This window comes from Vipera berus (assembly GCF_964194415.1).
Source record: "Vipera berus genome assembly, chromosome: 2".
Taxonomy (NCBI): domain Eukaryota; kingdom Metazoa; phylum Chordata; class Lepidosauria; order Squamata; family Viperidae; genus Vipera; species Vipera berus.
The window spans coordinates 181066980-181081551 of NC_138203.1; the positions used below are offsets into that span (position 1 = coordinate 181066980).

At 39.8% G+C, this 14572-nt stretch overlaps 1 protein-coding gene across 3 annotated transcripts in view; it reads left to right on the forward strand.

The window, feature by feature from the left end:
- PKN1 (protein kinase N1) overlaps positions 1-13882 on the forward strand; it is an 89569-nt gene extending 75687 nt beyond the window's left edge. For all 3 annotated transcript variants that reach the window (XM_081317673.1, XM_081317675.1, XM_081317674.1), the window contains 12 exons: positions 1385-1541; positions 2271-2367; positions 2457-2539; positions 3495-3573; positions 6168-6259; positions 6479-6655; positions 6934-6996; positions 7694-7770; positions 8359-8501; positions 8914-9021; positions 9313-9393; positions 10046-13882. In XM_081317673.1, coding sequence (XP_081173799.1) covers positions 1385-1541; positions 2271-2367; positions 2457-2539; positions 3495-3573; positions 6168-6259; positions 6479-6655; positions 6934-6996; positions 7694-7770; positions 8359-8501; positions 8914-9021; positions 9313-9393; positions 10046-10249 — 1361 coding nt within the window. In that variant the 3' untranslated portion in view covers positions 10250-13882. The remainder of the gene's footprint in view (positions 1-1384; positions 1542-2270; positions 2368-2456; positions 2540-3494; positions 3574-6167; positions 6260-6478; positions 6656-6933; positions 6997-7693; positions 7771-8358; positions 8502-8913; positions 9022-9312; positions 9394-10045) is intronic.
- Positions 13883-14572: the final 690 nt, after the last annotated feature.

Consider the following 14572-nt stretch of genomic DNA (forward strand, 5'->3'; position numbering starts at 1 on the left):
GCTGCAGACTCTGTCAGTCAAGGATTTTTGACTGGTTGGGTCCAGGAGAAGAAGAGTCATTTCTTCCCTGGTTCCCACTTTCTGGAACATTGTGCCCCTCTAGATGAGATCTGCCCCCACCCCACTGGCTTTCCAAAAGGGCCTGAAGACCTGGTTCGGCCAGTTGGCTTGGGGTCTCAGTGGGGTGGTTCATGATGGAAATAGTTAGTGGAGTAAGAAGATCTCATTTACATTGGCTATGTATAAATTTAATAAATAAAAAGTAGCAAGTGTAGGTTTTAGTCTAAGCATTTCATAACCCACTTTCTTGGCCATTTATGTAGACTTAGTTCTTATATTGTTGTCTCTTCTTGGGGATTTGATCCTATACAGTATGTTTGGATTTGTTCATGAATGTATGGTATTTGGATGGAGGCTAATACTAATTTCTGTTTTCCCAGTGGCATTTTTCTGCATAAATATATAAAAACATAAATGGTTAAATTTGAACTGATGAAGGCAGGTTTGAGAATTTTCCTGTACCGCTGATCTCATACATTCCTGTAGTGACCTTCATGTCATGATTCCTGATTGTTATGGATTAGCATAGCACTAAGCTGTTAGGTAATCAAATGATCCTTTTTGAATGACTGGAACAATTATAAATATTTACATGTAGCACAGAATTGGCCTATGGAACTAGGTGTCATAAGAACTGATGGCCATTAGGTTAAATGTTTTGAAAGGAGTATAAGAATATTAATGAGGGATAAGGCTGTTAATGCTCAAATATCTATGATGCACTGTCCAGGATAATAATATACCTCTATGAATTTCTGAGGAATAACTTAGAAAACTACTTACAGGCTTCACAAAGATATAGTACAGGTAGTCCTTGACTTACAACAGTTCATTTAGTGGCCGTTCAAAGTTACAACAGCACTGAAAAAACTGACTTATGACTGTTTTTCACAGTTACAACTTTTGCAGTATCCCCATGATCATATGATCAAAATTCAGATGCTTAGCAACTGGTTCATATGTATAACCATTATTATGTCCCAAGGTCATGTAATCACTTTTTGTGACCTCCTGACAAGTAAAGTCAAAGGGGAAGCTAGATTCACTTAACAACCGGATTACTAACTTATCACCTGCAGTGACTCACTTAACAACTGAGGCAAGAAGGTTTGTAAAATAAGGCAATACTCAATAACTGCCTCACTTAACAACAGAAATATTGGGCTCCATTGTGGTCGTAAGTTGAGGACTACCTGTATTTCTTGGCTGCTGTGGAAATGGGATGCTAGCTCTGGGTGTCTTTGGTTTGATCCCCTAGTCCCCTTAAACGTGTATGCCTGCCTGTGTGACATCACTTGCAAAATTCCAGCTGTGTCTTTCCTAGGGAAAGCTTTCTTGCGTGCTCGTCAGATGAACATTGATATTGCCACTTGGGTACGTCTCCTGCGACGCCTCATTCCCACTGCCAGTACTACAGGGACTTATAGCCCCTCAACGCAGATGACTCCAACATCTGGCTCAGAAAGTAGGCAGAGCTCTGGGTAGGTGTTTCATATACTTGAAGGTGTGCGGTGGAGCTGCTGCAGCATTTAAAAACCATGTTTTCATGTTTCATATTATACTTATTTGACTTTGTTGCTATTGGCTGATGAAAGAAAGCTAAGGTGTGAATATTTCTGAAGCCGTATGTTTGAGGAAGGAAAGGAGTCCCTGCAGATTTTACTCCGCTGGTCATAACTGACTGTAAGGGGCCCATTCCAAGGGCCATTGAGCCAATGCTGTCCAAAGGCGGTCATGTGACCAGCATGATATCAGGGAGCACTGTCTCCTTCCCACCAAAGTGGCACTCGCATTTGCGTGCTTTCCAACTGCTAGCTTGGCAGGAGCTAGGCAAAGATGGGAGCTCACTCAGAGAGCAATGCTTGGTTCTTGAACCCGGGCTGTCGGCTTTCTAGCCAACAAGCTCAGCATCTTAACCGCTGAGCCATCACGCCACCTATATTTAAGGGGCTAATATAAAATTCCTTGGATGTCCTGCTAAATCACCTCAGGATTATAGTCCTAAAATAAAATCTGTCCCCATGTGTAGCTTACAACGTCCCTTACTATTGACTGTGAAGGCTAGGACCGCTTGTATTTGTAATTCAGAAACATTTGGAAAGCATCAGTGCCTCGACCCCTGGAGTAAATACCTTAATTAACCCAATTTCTCCTCAGGTTGTAGTTTCTTTGGTAATTTTCCATGTAATTCTTCCCCCCCCCCCATCCAGGGACATTGCCATTGAGAAGCTGAACTTGGAAGGGGATAGAGTTCAAATTGGGCATTTGGGCCAGGATGATCCTGAACTTCCTGGGAAGCTCTTACTGGTAAGTGTCTCTTTTTCAGTTTCGGCAGGCAGGGAAGCTCCTGTTTTCCAGCAGTTACTTCTTTTTTTTATATTTCTATTTCTTTACAGACTTCACAAGCTGAGGAGGAGGTCTTTCAAATGGAGTTAGGTTCAGGAGGTGAGACTAGAGGATCTGAAAGTATTTTTCACAGGTAGGTAACAGCTTTTTCCCATTTTCTGCCATCATAGACTCTTTTAATTGTTTTATCTTGCTATTAATTACTCTTTCCTGTGAAATGGCTCACTTACGTCTCCAACTCCTTGTTCTGTCAGCATATTATAAACAGTCTGTGTTGCAAATAAATGCATAGTTGATGATACACTGATTTTTCTACCTAGGATTTGCTTCATTAAATGTGCACAATGCATAGTGGTTCAAAAACTCTAATGCATATAGTGATGTCTGAAATGAGGATACAGATGTCACCAGTACAATGTCTGATAATAAATGACTTAATTCCCCATCATGGCAGAACATCCACAGTGTGCTCTGCTCACCTTGCAAACAGTGAATTCTAATGGGAGCTGAGTTAATATATCTCTAGGCAAAACACAGATAATTTCCTTGTCTTTAAGATGTTTCTTTGCTTTTGCTCCCTCTCCTTGACCTACATCTCGTATGAACTTACTGATAAAATTATGCCAGTCAATTCTGGTGGTATGCCATCAATTACATCTGCATTTACCCCATATAAGTATTCATGTGATCATGCAAGATACAATTATTTTGATAAGTCCCTGTATAAAGAAACAGGGTTGTTTATTTATTTATTTTGCTAATTTCAATCCTGCTTGAATGATCAGGAACTTATTTAACTGGTAGATGAATAACGCCTGACTCAATCTTCCTTTTTGACCTGTTTAGATGTAGTTCCCACGATTATCATCAATGGCCACGTTGGCTAAGGGATTCTAAAGCCCACAAATCAGGAGGATTGGGAAAAGTTGTTTTATATATATTTATAGAAAAAAAGGAATGCCCAGAGCTGATTTTGCTAAATCATTGACTTTTAACAACTTTATTTTTTTGTATAAGGATTTGTGTATGTGTGTTGGGGTAGAGCTAGTGGTAGGGAGCCACCCCTGACTTTCTCTTTTATTTTGTAGCAGCCATCTGAGAAAAACACCTCTCACTATGGATGATTTCCATTTTGTAGCTGTGCTCGGTCGCGGGCACTTTGGCAAAGTGAGTATTGCATGCCCTCCCCCCAGTTTTTGCCAGTCTCTCAATACAAAACATCTGCCTCCATCTTGATGGATGCAGAATCATCAATTAGTAGCATAATGAGAGTAAACACAATGTTTGGAATGTGGCAGTCCTGTTCCTTTCATCTTTAATATATGTTATTGTTAAGAAAAGAAAAGAGAAAGAGAGGTAGAATGGTATACATTGAAACAGCTCAGTTTTTAAACTTAGCATTAAACCCTGACAACACAGAAGATATTGATCAGTATTTCCATCATATCAAAAAAGAACAAATTCCTAAGCAGAGAACAAACAACTAATACCAGCTCAAGATTTTAAATCTAGATACTACATTTGATCTTAGCTAAAACTTCTTGGCAGCACTGTCTTTTTCTGTCATAAATGAGTAATATTTTTGTTACAACTCTTAATACTGGAAATTCAATAAAAATTTTGGTTAAAAAAGGAACCACTCCTTTCTATCCTATCAAAGAGGGTCAGATAATAATTTAGTTCCATAGTGAAATGCAACTCAGCATATATATGCACACTAATAAAGCTGACATTCAAGACAGTTAAAGCCCCTATCATTATATGATTTTTTTTAGATTAAGAACATTTAATGGATGGTTTTTATAAAAACATTCCTATTAATTTATCAATCTGCTTGAAATTCTTCAAACTCTATAGTGTGTGTGTGTGTGTGTGTGTGTGTGTATACACACACACACACACACACACACACACACATATATATATAAGGTAAAGGTTCCCTCACTCATGCGTGCTAGTCGTTTCCAACACTAGGGGCCGGTGCTCATCTCCGTTTGAAAGCCGAAGAGCCAGCGCTTGTCCGAGAACGTCTCCGTGGTCATGTGGCCGGCATGACTAGACGCCAAAGGCGCACGGAACGCGGTTACCTTCCCACCGGAGTGGTCCCTATTTTTCTACTTGCATTTTTACGTGCTTTCGAACTGCTAGGTTGGCAGAAGCTGGGACGAGTAACAGGCGCTCACTCTGCTACGCGGCACTCGGGATTCAACCCACCAAACTGCCGATCGAATCCCGAGTGCCGCATAGCAGAGTGAGCGCCTGTTACTTGTCCCAGCTTCTGTCACCCTAGCAGTTCGAAAGCACGTAAAAATGCAAGTAGAAAAATAGGAACCACTCCGGTGGGAAGGTAACAGCGTTCCGTGCGCCTTTGGCGTCTAGTCATGCCGGCCACATGACCACGGAGATGTCCTCGGACAAGCGCTGGCTCTTCGGCTTTGAAATGGAGATGAGCACCGGCCCCTAGAGTCAGAAACGACTAGCACGCATGTGCGGGGGAACCTTTACCTATACATACATACATACATGTGTGTGTGTGTGTATACATACTGATTTTTCATCTTTTTCTTCTCTTTATTCCTCATCAAGTCTTTCAAAACTTTAATACGTCTCCTTTGTAACTCCAGTACAGGTAATCCTTGACTGAAAAGACCACAGTTGGGCCCAAAATCTCTTATCATTTGAGTGAAGCAGTTATTAAGTGACACCATGTGACTGCTTTGCTCCAACAATCCCAATCCCATCTCACCCAATTGCTTAGATTAAGCAGAATGCGGGAGTGCCTCAAGGGATGGGGGAAGCTCTGGGAGGCCCAGGGCCCATTGGCATTGGGCATTCCAGGAACTATAGTGCATGCAAAGCTACCGCAGTCCTGCAGGCCTTCAGACTGCTCTCCACCCAGCCATGTATGGGAGCCCTTGGCTAGTTCCAGGGGTTACTGGGACATATGAAGCTGCTGTGGCCCTGGACCTGCTTCCCTCCTAGCAGCATGTGGGAGCCTCAGCTGGCTCCTGGGGCTACCAGCACACACGAAGCTGCCACTGCCCTAGACGCTTTGCCCTGCTCCCTGTCCAGTCACCCAGCCATGTGTGGGAGCACTGAACTTACCTTCTCATTTTTCTGAAGCTTTTGACAGACACGGCAGCCAATGAGAGGAGTGGTCTTCTTGCAGAGGTGGCCTCATGCCATTCTACAAGTGCTGTTCTTGCAATCCTTTAGGAGAGGGGTCTCCAACCTTGGCAACTTTAACACTTGTGGACTTCGACTCCCACAATTCCACAGCCAGCCATGCTTGCCAGGGAATTCTGGGAGTTGAAGTCCACAAGTCTTAAAGTTGCCATTGTAGGTTTTCTTGCATATGTTCTAAAAGCTTCTAAACTTTATTTTTCAAGTTTTTTTAGTTTTTTATTTTTCCCTGAAACGTGCAGTCATATGGCTACAAATATATGCCTTAAAAGTATCCAAAACAATGATTTTAAGTGAATCCTTTCATAACATATATGTTATGGAAAAATAGGATGACATTCTTTATAACTGTTGATGTTACCAAAACAAGACCAGTTATCGCAATAGGACTTAAATTACATTTATATGCCTGATCAAAATCAAAATACTAAAAAACAATCAAGCTGAGAACAAACCTGATGCAGAGCTGAAAGATATTTTTTTTCTCTGTGAGCCTGCTTTGCATTTCCTGACCACTATTCCTAGTCACTGATCAATATCTTAAATAACGACTTTGCTTCTGTTCATCTTTTATATAGGTGTTGTTATCTGAGTCACACCGAACAAAAGAACTGCTTGCTATTAAGGCCTTAAAGAAAGGGGATATTGTTGCGAGAGATGAAGTAGAGAGGTGAGTTAACTGTGAGTTAGAAATGGAAAGGGTAAATGCCCAGACAAATATATAATCATAGTATAGAACTGCTCAAATGTGCAAGTGTGTCAAGGTCTGTTCTTTTTTAATGATGTGTAGTTGTGCACCACTGCAATTATGAAAGTGATAGTTAACATGACTGAGGATCGAATTGCATATAGCTGTCTCCCATCCTGATAGTTTCCCCCCTCTTCCTAGCCTGATGTGTGAGAAGCGGATTTTTGAGATTGTGACCCAAGCACGGCATCCTTTCCTAGTGAACCTTTTCGCCTGTTTCCAGACACCCCAGCATGTCTGTTTTGTCATGGAGTACACAGCAGGTGGAGACCTCATGATGCACATACACACTGATGTTTTCTCAGAGCCACGTGCAACGTAAGTGCCACATCAGAGAGAAGGCAGACCTTACAGTACCAAAAAAATGCATCTTAAAGGGTTCCTGAAAGAACCTTGTTGGGTGCCATTTTAAATGTTGCTATCCTTCCAATGTACTGAGAGCAGATTTAGGTCTTGGGTTTTTAGCCCCATTTATTTGTTATATCATTATTCTCTCTTAGATTATAGCTCCCACAAATGGGAATCATTGTTGACTGCCAGAATAGAGCTGGCGTTACCTCTGCTGCAGGGGTTTCACAGTTTGTTCTCACCTTCAGGTTTTATGCTGCTTGTGTGGTCCTGGGCCTGCAGTTTCTTCATGACCACAAGATAGTATATAGGTACGTATCACTATTAAAGCCATTCCATATGTTCCCTTTCTTTCATAGTCTTTTCTGCATCTTTTCACATCGTATTATTACACCATAGGTAGTCCTCATTTACTGACCACAGTTGGGATCGGCAACTGTGTTGGAAAGTGAAATGTCATATGACTGCAATAACTTATGATTTCTGTTCTAGCTGCAGTTATTAAGCAAATCATCTTGGTTATTAAACATGTCATAATACTTGTGACTTCCTGCCAGCTTCCCTATTGACTTTGCTTTGAAGGTCATTGATGGCAATCACATGATTCCAGGACCATTTTAAATATGCACTGATTGTCAAGTGCCCAAATTACAATCACGGGGGGGCGCGCACTGACGGTTGCAAGAATGAGGACTTATCCACTTTTTCAATGCGGTCACAACGTTGGTTGCTTAATGAGCAGTCAGTAAGGAAGAACCATTTGCATATTAATTTCCAATTCTTTTCACATTCACTTAGCAAGGATAAGCGTTGTTCAAACCATTTCTCCTAAACATGACTTTGGAAATGTAGTAATGTCTTTAGATCCTGCCACAAAGAGCTAAAGTTATAATGGAGGGTTCCTGTGTAAAAAGTTTAGAAACGCCATTGTCTGATTTTTGTGGCAGTAAGTAACAATTCCTACAAAATGCAGCATTTATTTTACTTAAAAGTTTTCTTATCCTTCAGGGATCTGAAGCTGGATAACCTACTATTGGACACAGAAGGCTTTGTGAAAATTGCAGATTTTGGCCTCTGCAAAGAAGGTGATTTTGGGGGATGGGTTAATTTCTCCAAAGTTGGCATAAATATTTTAAATAAAATGAAAACATAATATGTCTCTCGGAATTATGCTGGCTTGATTAGCAGAATCTGATCTGAAGCTGTTCAAAAAAACCCCTAGGTGTCAGTTGGGGAGAGCAGAGACTGCAAAAGAGGTGAGAGAAGAATCTATTTTGCCAAGATTTTTTGTACAGTCATCATGCATGCATTGGTAGCCTTGTGATATGCAAAAATATAAAAGTTAGCAGTAAATGTTGGGGAAAAGGCCCTATTCTCGGGGATTTCTAGGGGTTGTGGTCAATGACATCAAAATGTCAAATGTAACCAGGTGATCAAGTCCCACACCATTTTACCTGTGTGTGATGCATTAAGGGGTAGGTTGGGACTTCAGTTGCTCATTTTTACACTCACATTTGGATGCCATTCCGCCCCCCACTCCTGGCTGTGGACAATCCTGTCCCTATTTCAGAACTTTCTATGAGGATTTTGAAATTTTTGTTCTTCTCTACACTTTTGTTGAGGATTGTTGCTGAAGTCGTATTTTTAATACAGCTTTTCTTTTTGTTTGCCAGGAATGGGCTATGCTGACCGTACCAGCACATTCTGTGGAACACCAGAGTTTCTGGCTCCTGAGGTGCTTACAGACACCTCGTATACAAGAGCAGTCGATTGGTGGGGCTTGGGGGTCCTTATCTATGAGATGCTTGTAGGTGAGGTAAGTCACCCTTATGTAATTACAGAAAATGGAAAGTGGGGCAAAACAGGGTTTTGGATTAGATGCTTGGGAATGGGTCTTCATTGTTTGAAGTCATGCCATTGAACATTAAGGGAAAAATAAACTAAATGGTATATTTAAATGTGTGGCAGGGAGCTTGATACAGGAGGCTAACGTATTTCTTAATCTGGGCAACTTCCGAGTCTGTGGCCTTCATACTCTCAAAATTCCCCAGGAAGCATGCTTGAACTCTGGGAGTTTAAGACTGGAAACTATCCAGGTTGGGAGATTCTGATCCAGTTTCTCAAGTTTTTTCTGGGAATCTAGGATTGGTGAGGATGGATGCAATTGATTCTGAGAATGATGGAAGAATCCAGACTGATATCCAATTCTGTCCCAATTGATGTTGTAGTCCCCATTCCCAGGAGACGATGAAGAAGAAGTATTTGACAGCATTGTCAATGATGAGGTGCGCTACCCCCGTTTTCTTTCCACAGAGGCAATTGGAATCATGCGCCGGGTGAGTGCCTCCTGCTTCAACTGTAAATTTGCCAGGACTAAAACCGGAGAGGAGATTCTTCTAATGGGGTTGTAGGATTAGGAGAACACAGGGACGGAGACTTGAACTTAACGAACGTAGGTTTAGTTGCAACGTTTCCATACTGACATTAGATTTGGGGCAGGCAGGAAAACATAAAACACGATATAGCCATGCAAAATACTGTTCTGGGCTTGGGGGAGAAGGTGGTGGGTAAGAGTTGCTTTGTCTGCCCTTATTGATTTGATGTTGACAACCTCACTTTTCATTCAGCTGCTGCGTCGGAATCCAGAAAGGCGCTTGGGTTCTAGTGAGCGTGATGCAGAGGATGTGAAGAAGCACCCATTTTTCAGAGTAAGTACCTCATTCCTTTTCTATTCTTTCTTCAGATTGTTAGTTATGGATTCGTTCAAAGAAAGTTCTGCACTGTATTCTGGGCTGAAACTATCAATTGAGATCATCCTTCACTCGGGCTATACTAGAGCAACCAAGACAGTGTTCCTTTGTGCCTTCTTAGAGAAGGACACACTGTTGTAGCATAAAAAGCAGATCCCTTATATGTCTGCTTCAAAGGCAGAGAAATTTTAATCCATTAAAACATAGGCTACTTTCATATATCTGATCACATTTATGCTATTAAAAAAGCAGTCTTGTTGCACCCAAAAGACTTTTACTGTCTGTGGACAGTTTCTCCTTTTCTGAAGTGGAAGATTTCCTGCACTATTTCTGCATCTAAAATCTATAGCTCAAATGAAGTACAGTAGAAATGGCCATCAAATAAGGATTTTGAAAAGAAAACTTCTTGTTCTGACATGGATGGTTTTTATTGTTAATTATTGCTGTAGGCTCCATATATTTCCAGCATCTTGTAGCTTATTTTGTATACTTTTCTTGCTTTTGTATACTTTTCAGTGTGTTATTCATTTATATAATTTCCTTTTGTAATTAATGTTAACAATCATCTCAAAGAAGTCAAGAGTTCTTACTTTTTTCCCCTTGTACACAGAGCATTGAATGGGAAGCTTTGCTGGCTCGTAAGGTCAAACCACCCTTTGTGCCAGTAATTAAGGGCCGTGAAGACATCAGCAACTTTGATGAGGAGTTTACAGCTGAAGCAGCTGTGCTGACACCACCCCGTGAATCACGGCCCCTCACTCAAAAGGAACAGGATGCCTTCAAAGATTTTGATTATGTCTCCAGTGTCTGCTAGCTCTGGAAGTGATGGCAAGGAGACTTCCTCAACACTGCCAGCTCTGTGAGGCAGAATTCTGTCCCTCCATTGACTCAAGACACTTCCCAGTACTGCCTGCTAGCCCCAGAAGCAAAATCCAGAAAACCCAATCACATTGCTAGCAAAATGTGGAATGAGTAGCGTTCACCAGTGTATGCCTGCTCTGGGATTAGAAGGGCAAATTCCAGTAATATTTCTGCATTGTCCAGACAACAATATAATTCATGCAGAAAGTTGGGCACCTGCTGGCTCAAAGGGAGGGGAGAGAAGAGAAAGAAAGGGAGAAAGAAAGATTGACAGCCAACATAGCTTTGTCAACCTGCATCTTCATGAAACTGTTGCCTACAATGATTCCCAAACTTTCTGTTGGAACAAGCAAAACTATTATTAGGAATCCACCAATACTGGAGATGCTGAAGTCAAAGGGACATTCTCTGCTCTTAACATACTGAAGGATTTTTTTAAAAGCATATTGTGAAAAAAGGAGTTGCCTTTCTGATACTATTGCTGAAATTCACTGCTTGAAATTCTAACCCAGAAGGGAAAACTGAATCTCATTCTGCATCACAGCTTTCTTTCAGTGCACAAACTCTCTTGGGTCGATTTTGAAGCAACACTGTAATTCTGGGCTTTCTGTACAACCATTTGCAAAAAGCTCACTTATTTTCCCCCTCCATGTTCAAAAGATAGACATACGTACTGCTAGTGAATGTGTAAATTATTATCTTACCCTTCCTGGGAATTCACAGGCTTTGTACCCATCCCATAGCGGTAGCTGGGGCAGAAAGCTTCTTAAGGTCCTAAGTTCCATAGTCTGAAGAAATTTGTTTAGGTATTAGTGAACATCTAGGTCTGGTTTGGAAATAATGACATTAAAATATTTGCAAGAAACAATCAAGAAAATAGTGGCACCAAATGAAAAATTATTGCTCGTGTGATTCTGGTCACCAATTTATAGTAATTTAATGAAAGGTACATCACACTTGAATAGTGTAAGAACTATATACTTGCACCTTCACCACAGCTAGTTTTCAGTTAAATGGCCAACAAGCCATACATACACAGAGGCTTATTTAATATTTTAAACTGGAGGAGAATTTCTCAGGACAAAATACTTGATTCAGTGAGGGGATATACTTGATTATAGAGCAAAATCATTGTGGATTTCAGAGCAACATGAACTCAAAACCATCATTTGGAAATAATGATCAAATTGTTTAGTTTCCTTTTTATATCCCAGTTCTCTTGGAGATCTGCACACTATTATGCCAAGAGAGTATATCAGACCTCAGGAGAAAAAGGGGGTTGAGACTCTGGATGCTTTCAGACAGATAACTAGCTGTTTTAGTTTATTTTTCTGTAGTAGATCTGTAGTTAAAAAGAAGAAAGAGAGATAGAAAACAGTTATAAGTGAACATCAAGGACATCAGAACATGAAATACACAAATAAGAGAATGGGTTTGTATAACTGTAGACTAAAATGTAGCTTGGCTAATTTATGGTTCAGTGTGTTGTGCAAAGTTGGTGGGATTGGCTTATGATTTAATAGAAGTCAGCCATTGCCCAGACACTTCTTGCTAATTTGGTAGCTTTAATCAACAATTCTGCCTCTTATTTCTAACTTTCAGTAGTGACGATGTATTTGTGCTTGCCCTGGTCTGCCAACAAGAAGATATACTGGACAGGGCTAGATAGAGTTTTGAGTTATTGCTCTGGCAAATAAAATATTCATGAAGAAAGAGGCAGTGAGAAAGGAGAAGGCCTTTGCAGTGTATCTAATGAAAGCATAATTCTGTTCAGAATGCAACATCTACTATTATAATTGTCCACATTAAAATAACTTCATTGGGTTCCTTCTGCATCAGGAGCACTTGTCCTACAGAATGATTGATTGCCTTTCTTCAGCCCTCATTAGGAAATATTCTGCTTTTTATTAATCTGACTTCCTTACAACATGGTCTGAACTTTTTGAATGCAGATATATAAGGAGCATAAACAAAAATGGCAATATCTCAAGTGCAGTATATTATCTTTTTTTTAAAAAAAATAGTAAGCTGTGCCTAGTACTATAAGTTATGGCTGGGTAAGAATATTTTTAGAGGTCACTGCCATCACTTTGCAGGACTGCCAAAGTACATCCCTTTAAAATACACTTGGTCAAGAGATTAGAACAAACCTGCCATTTTTAAGAAATACAAGTTTGATTTGTTAAATAAAACAGGACATAATTTCTATATCTTTTTTTTCTCAAAGAAAACTTTTCAAGTCTAGACCTGTATGATAAAATTGAAGGATTGGAACAGGCAATAATTTTTATTTAAAGAAAACAACAAAGGTTCCTCCTAGATATAATTTGCTGTTTCAGAAGAGTAGGAGCATGGATTTGTTACTGTGTTTTGCAAGGCAAGGAAAAGGCACAGTCACTCTTTTGGGAAGGATTAAGAATGAGGCTTAGAAAGGAACTCAAGCACACGTGATTTATTTAAGGAGTTTAAGGTTTTAATTTTTGTTTGCTCCTTCTGTACCTCTGCATTACATTACCAATGCATACATCTGGACAACCACTAGATAGCAGGAAAAAGATGGAAAAAACTTGATTCTAGCAGTCATGGGGGGGTGAAGCTCAAATATGGCAGACCACAATTTTTTTTAATCATCAGAAAGATGGATGCATTCATTATTGTTAATTGCAGCACAACCTGCTTTAAAATCAACTTCAGGTTTCAGTCCTCTATTATGGAGGCAGTCCTGGTGCAATCCAGTTCATAAGAAACTTCAGCATTGCAACATGAGTTCTGAAGAATAGCCTTTATTAGCAGATAGGGTTTTAACTACCTGTGTGCCTCCTCTTCTGCCTTTTAGATCTTTTCCAAAGCATGTCTAATCTTAGTAGCTATGTGAATTTGTGCTAAGAGACACCATCATGCTAAAACTGTCATATTTATTAAGTTTCCTTTACTAATGTTACTACCTCTGTTGCCTGACCAGAACCACACTGTGTTATGAAGCCTGAGTTTTAAACTGTATACATTTCAATACAAATGTATTGAGCTTAGCAAAATATTGGAAGATATTGGCAAAAAAAATCCTTTAGCTGAACAGTGTCATTCAGCATTCAAGGGAATAGGGCAAGTGAAAAGGTATTTTAGCCTTTCTTCAGATTAGATTTGTAGACCCTAGACCCACAGTCTTAGTTTTACAGTGGTGTTTTAAGTAAAGTTTGATAGCAGAGGGGAAATTAACATAAGTTTCCATAAGAAAGAATGTGATCTGTTGGATGCAGAGTACTAAGACCAAATTCCTAAGTCTTAAGACTAGAGAGTAAATGTGTGCATTACAATAAAGTGCAAATACTTTTCCAGAAAAGTTGTTGAATTAGGTGCTCATTCTCCTTTATTGCCTTGTTACAAAATAAACACCTTGTTTATCATGCATATCTTTGTACTAGATGAACAGTGACTACAAAAAGGTGACGGTATGATTCTAGACAAGATTACTGTGAAATTGCTCCATATTATTCTGGATTGTCTTTTATATAACATTTGTTTTTGCAACATTGAAGCCAGTGGAACTAAATCATAAATGGTGGCAAGTTTGCCTTTTCCCACTAGATTTTGTAGTCTCATTACTACACTGATAAAGATAAGTTTCCAAAATGCCATTAGATTTATGGGGAATCTGCACAAAGAGCATAAATTCCCTATCAGTACTTGGTTGGATTCACTTTGGCAGCACCAGTTAATTTGTCTTTGGAAACCAGGGAAATTTCTCATACACACAGAGGGAGCAAAGAGGTGGTTCTGAACCAAAGATAAGGTGACTGCTTCAACTAAACAGCTCAATAAAGCATATCCCTGTATTAGGAAACTAGTACAGACCTTCATCTGAAACCCTACTTCTTACTACTTTGGAGGGATAACCAAAGTTGCTCTTGTAAAAGTTTTCATAATAGTTCCATATTCATTTCTTCTTCCACTTAATATTCTGTATTCTTTACAACTTAAGTACAAGTAGCCTTTGTTTAACTACCACAATTGGGACTGGCAAATTGGTTGTTAAGCGAAGCGGTTGCTAAGTGAAACTGTACTTATGACCTTACTTCATCTTTCCCTTTGTTTTATAAACCCTGCAAGGATTGGTTGTTAAGTTACTTTTTCATCATAAGTGCAAACAGTCATTAAACAAGGCAGTCATCAAATGAGGACTACCTATAGAGGGTAATTGAAACATGCTGAATCAGTACACAAGTAACTCAGTTTACAACTGTTTGGTGATCAAAGTTACAGTGGCACTGAAAAAAGT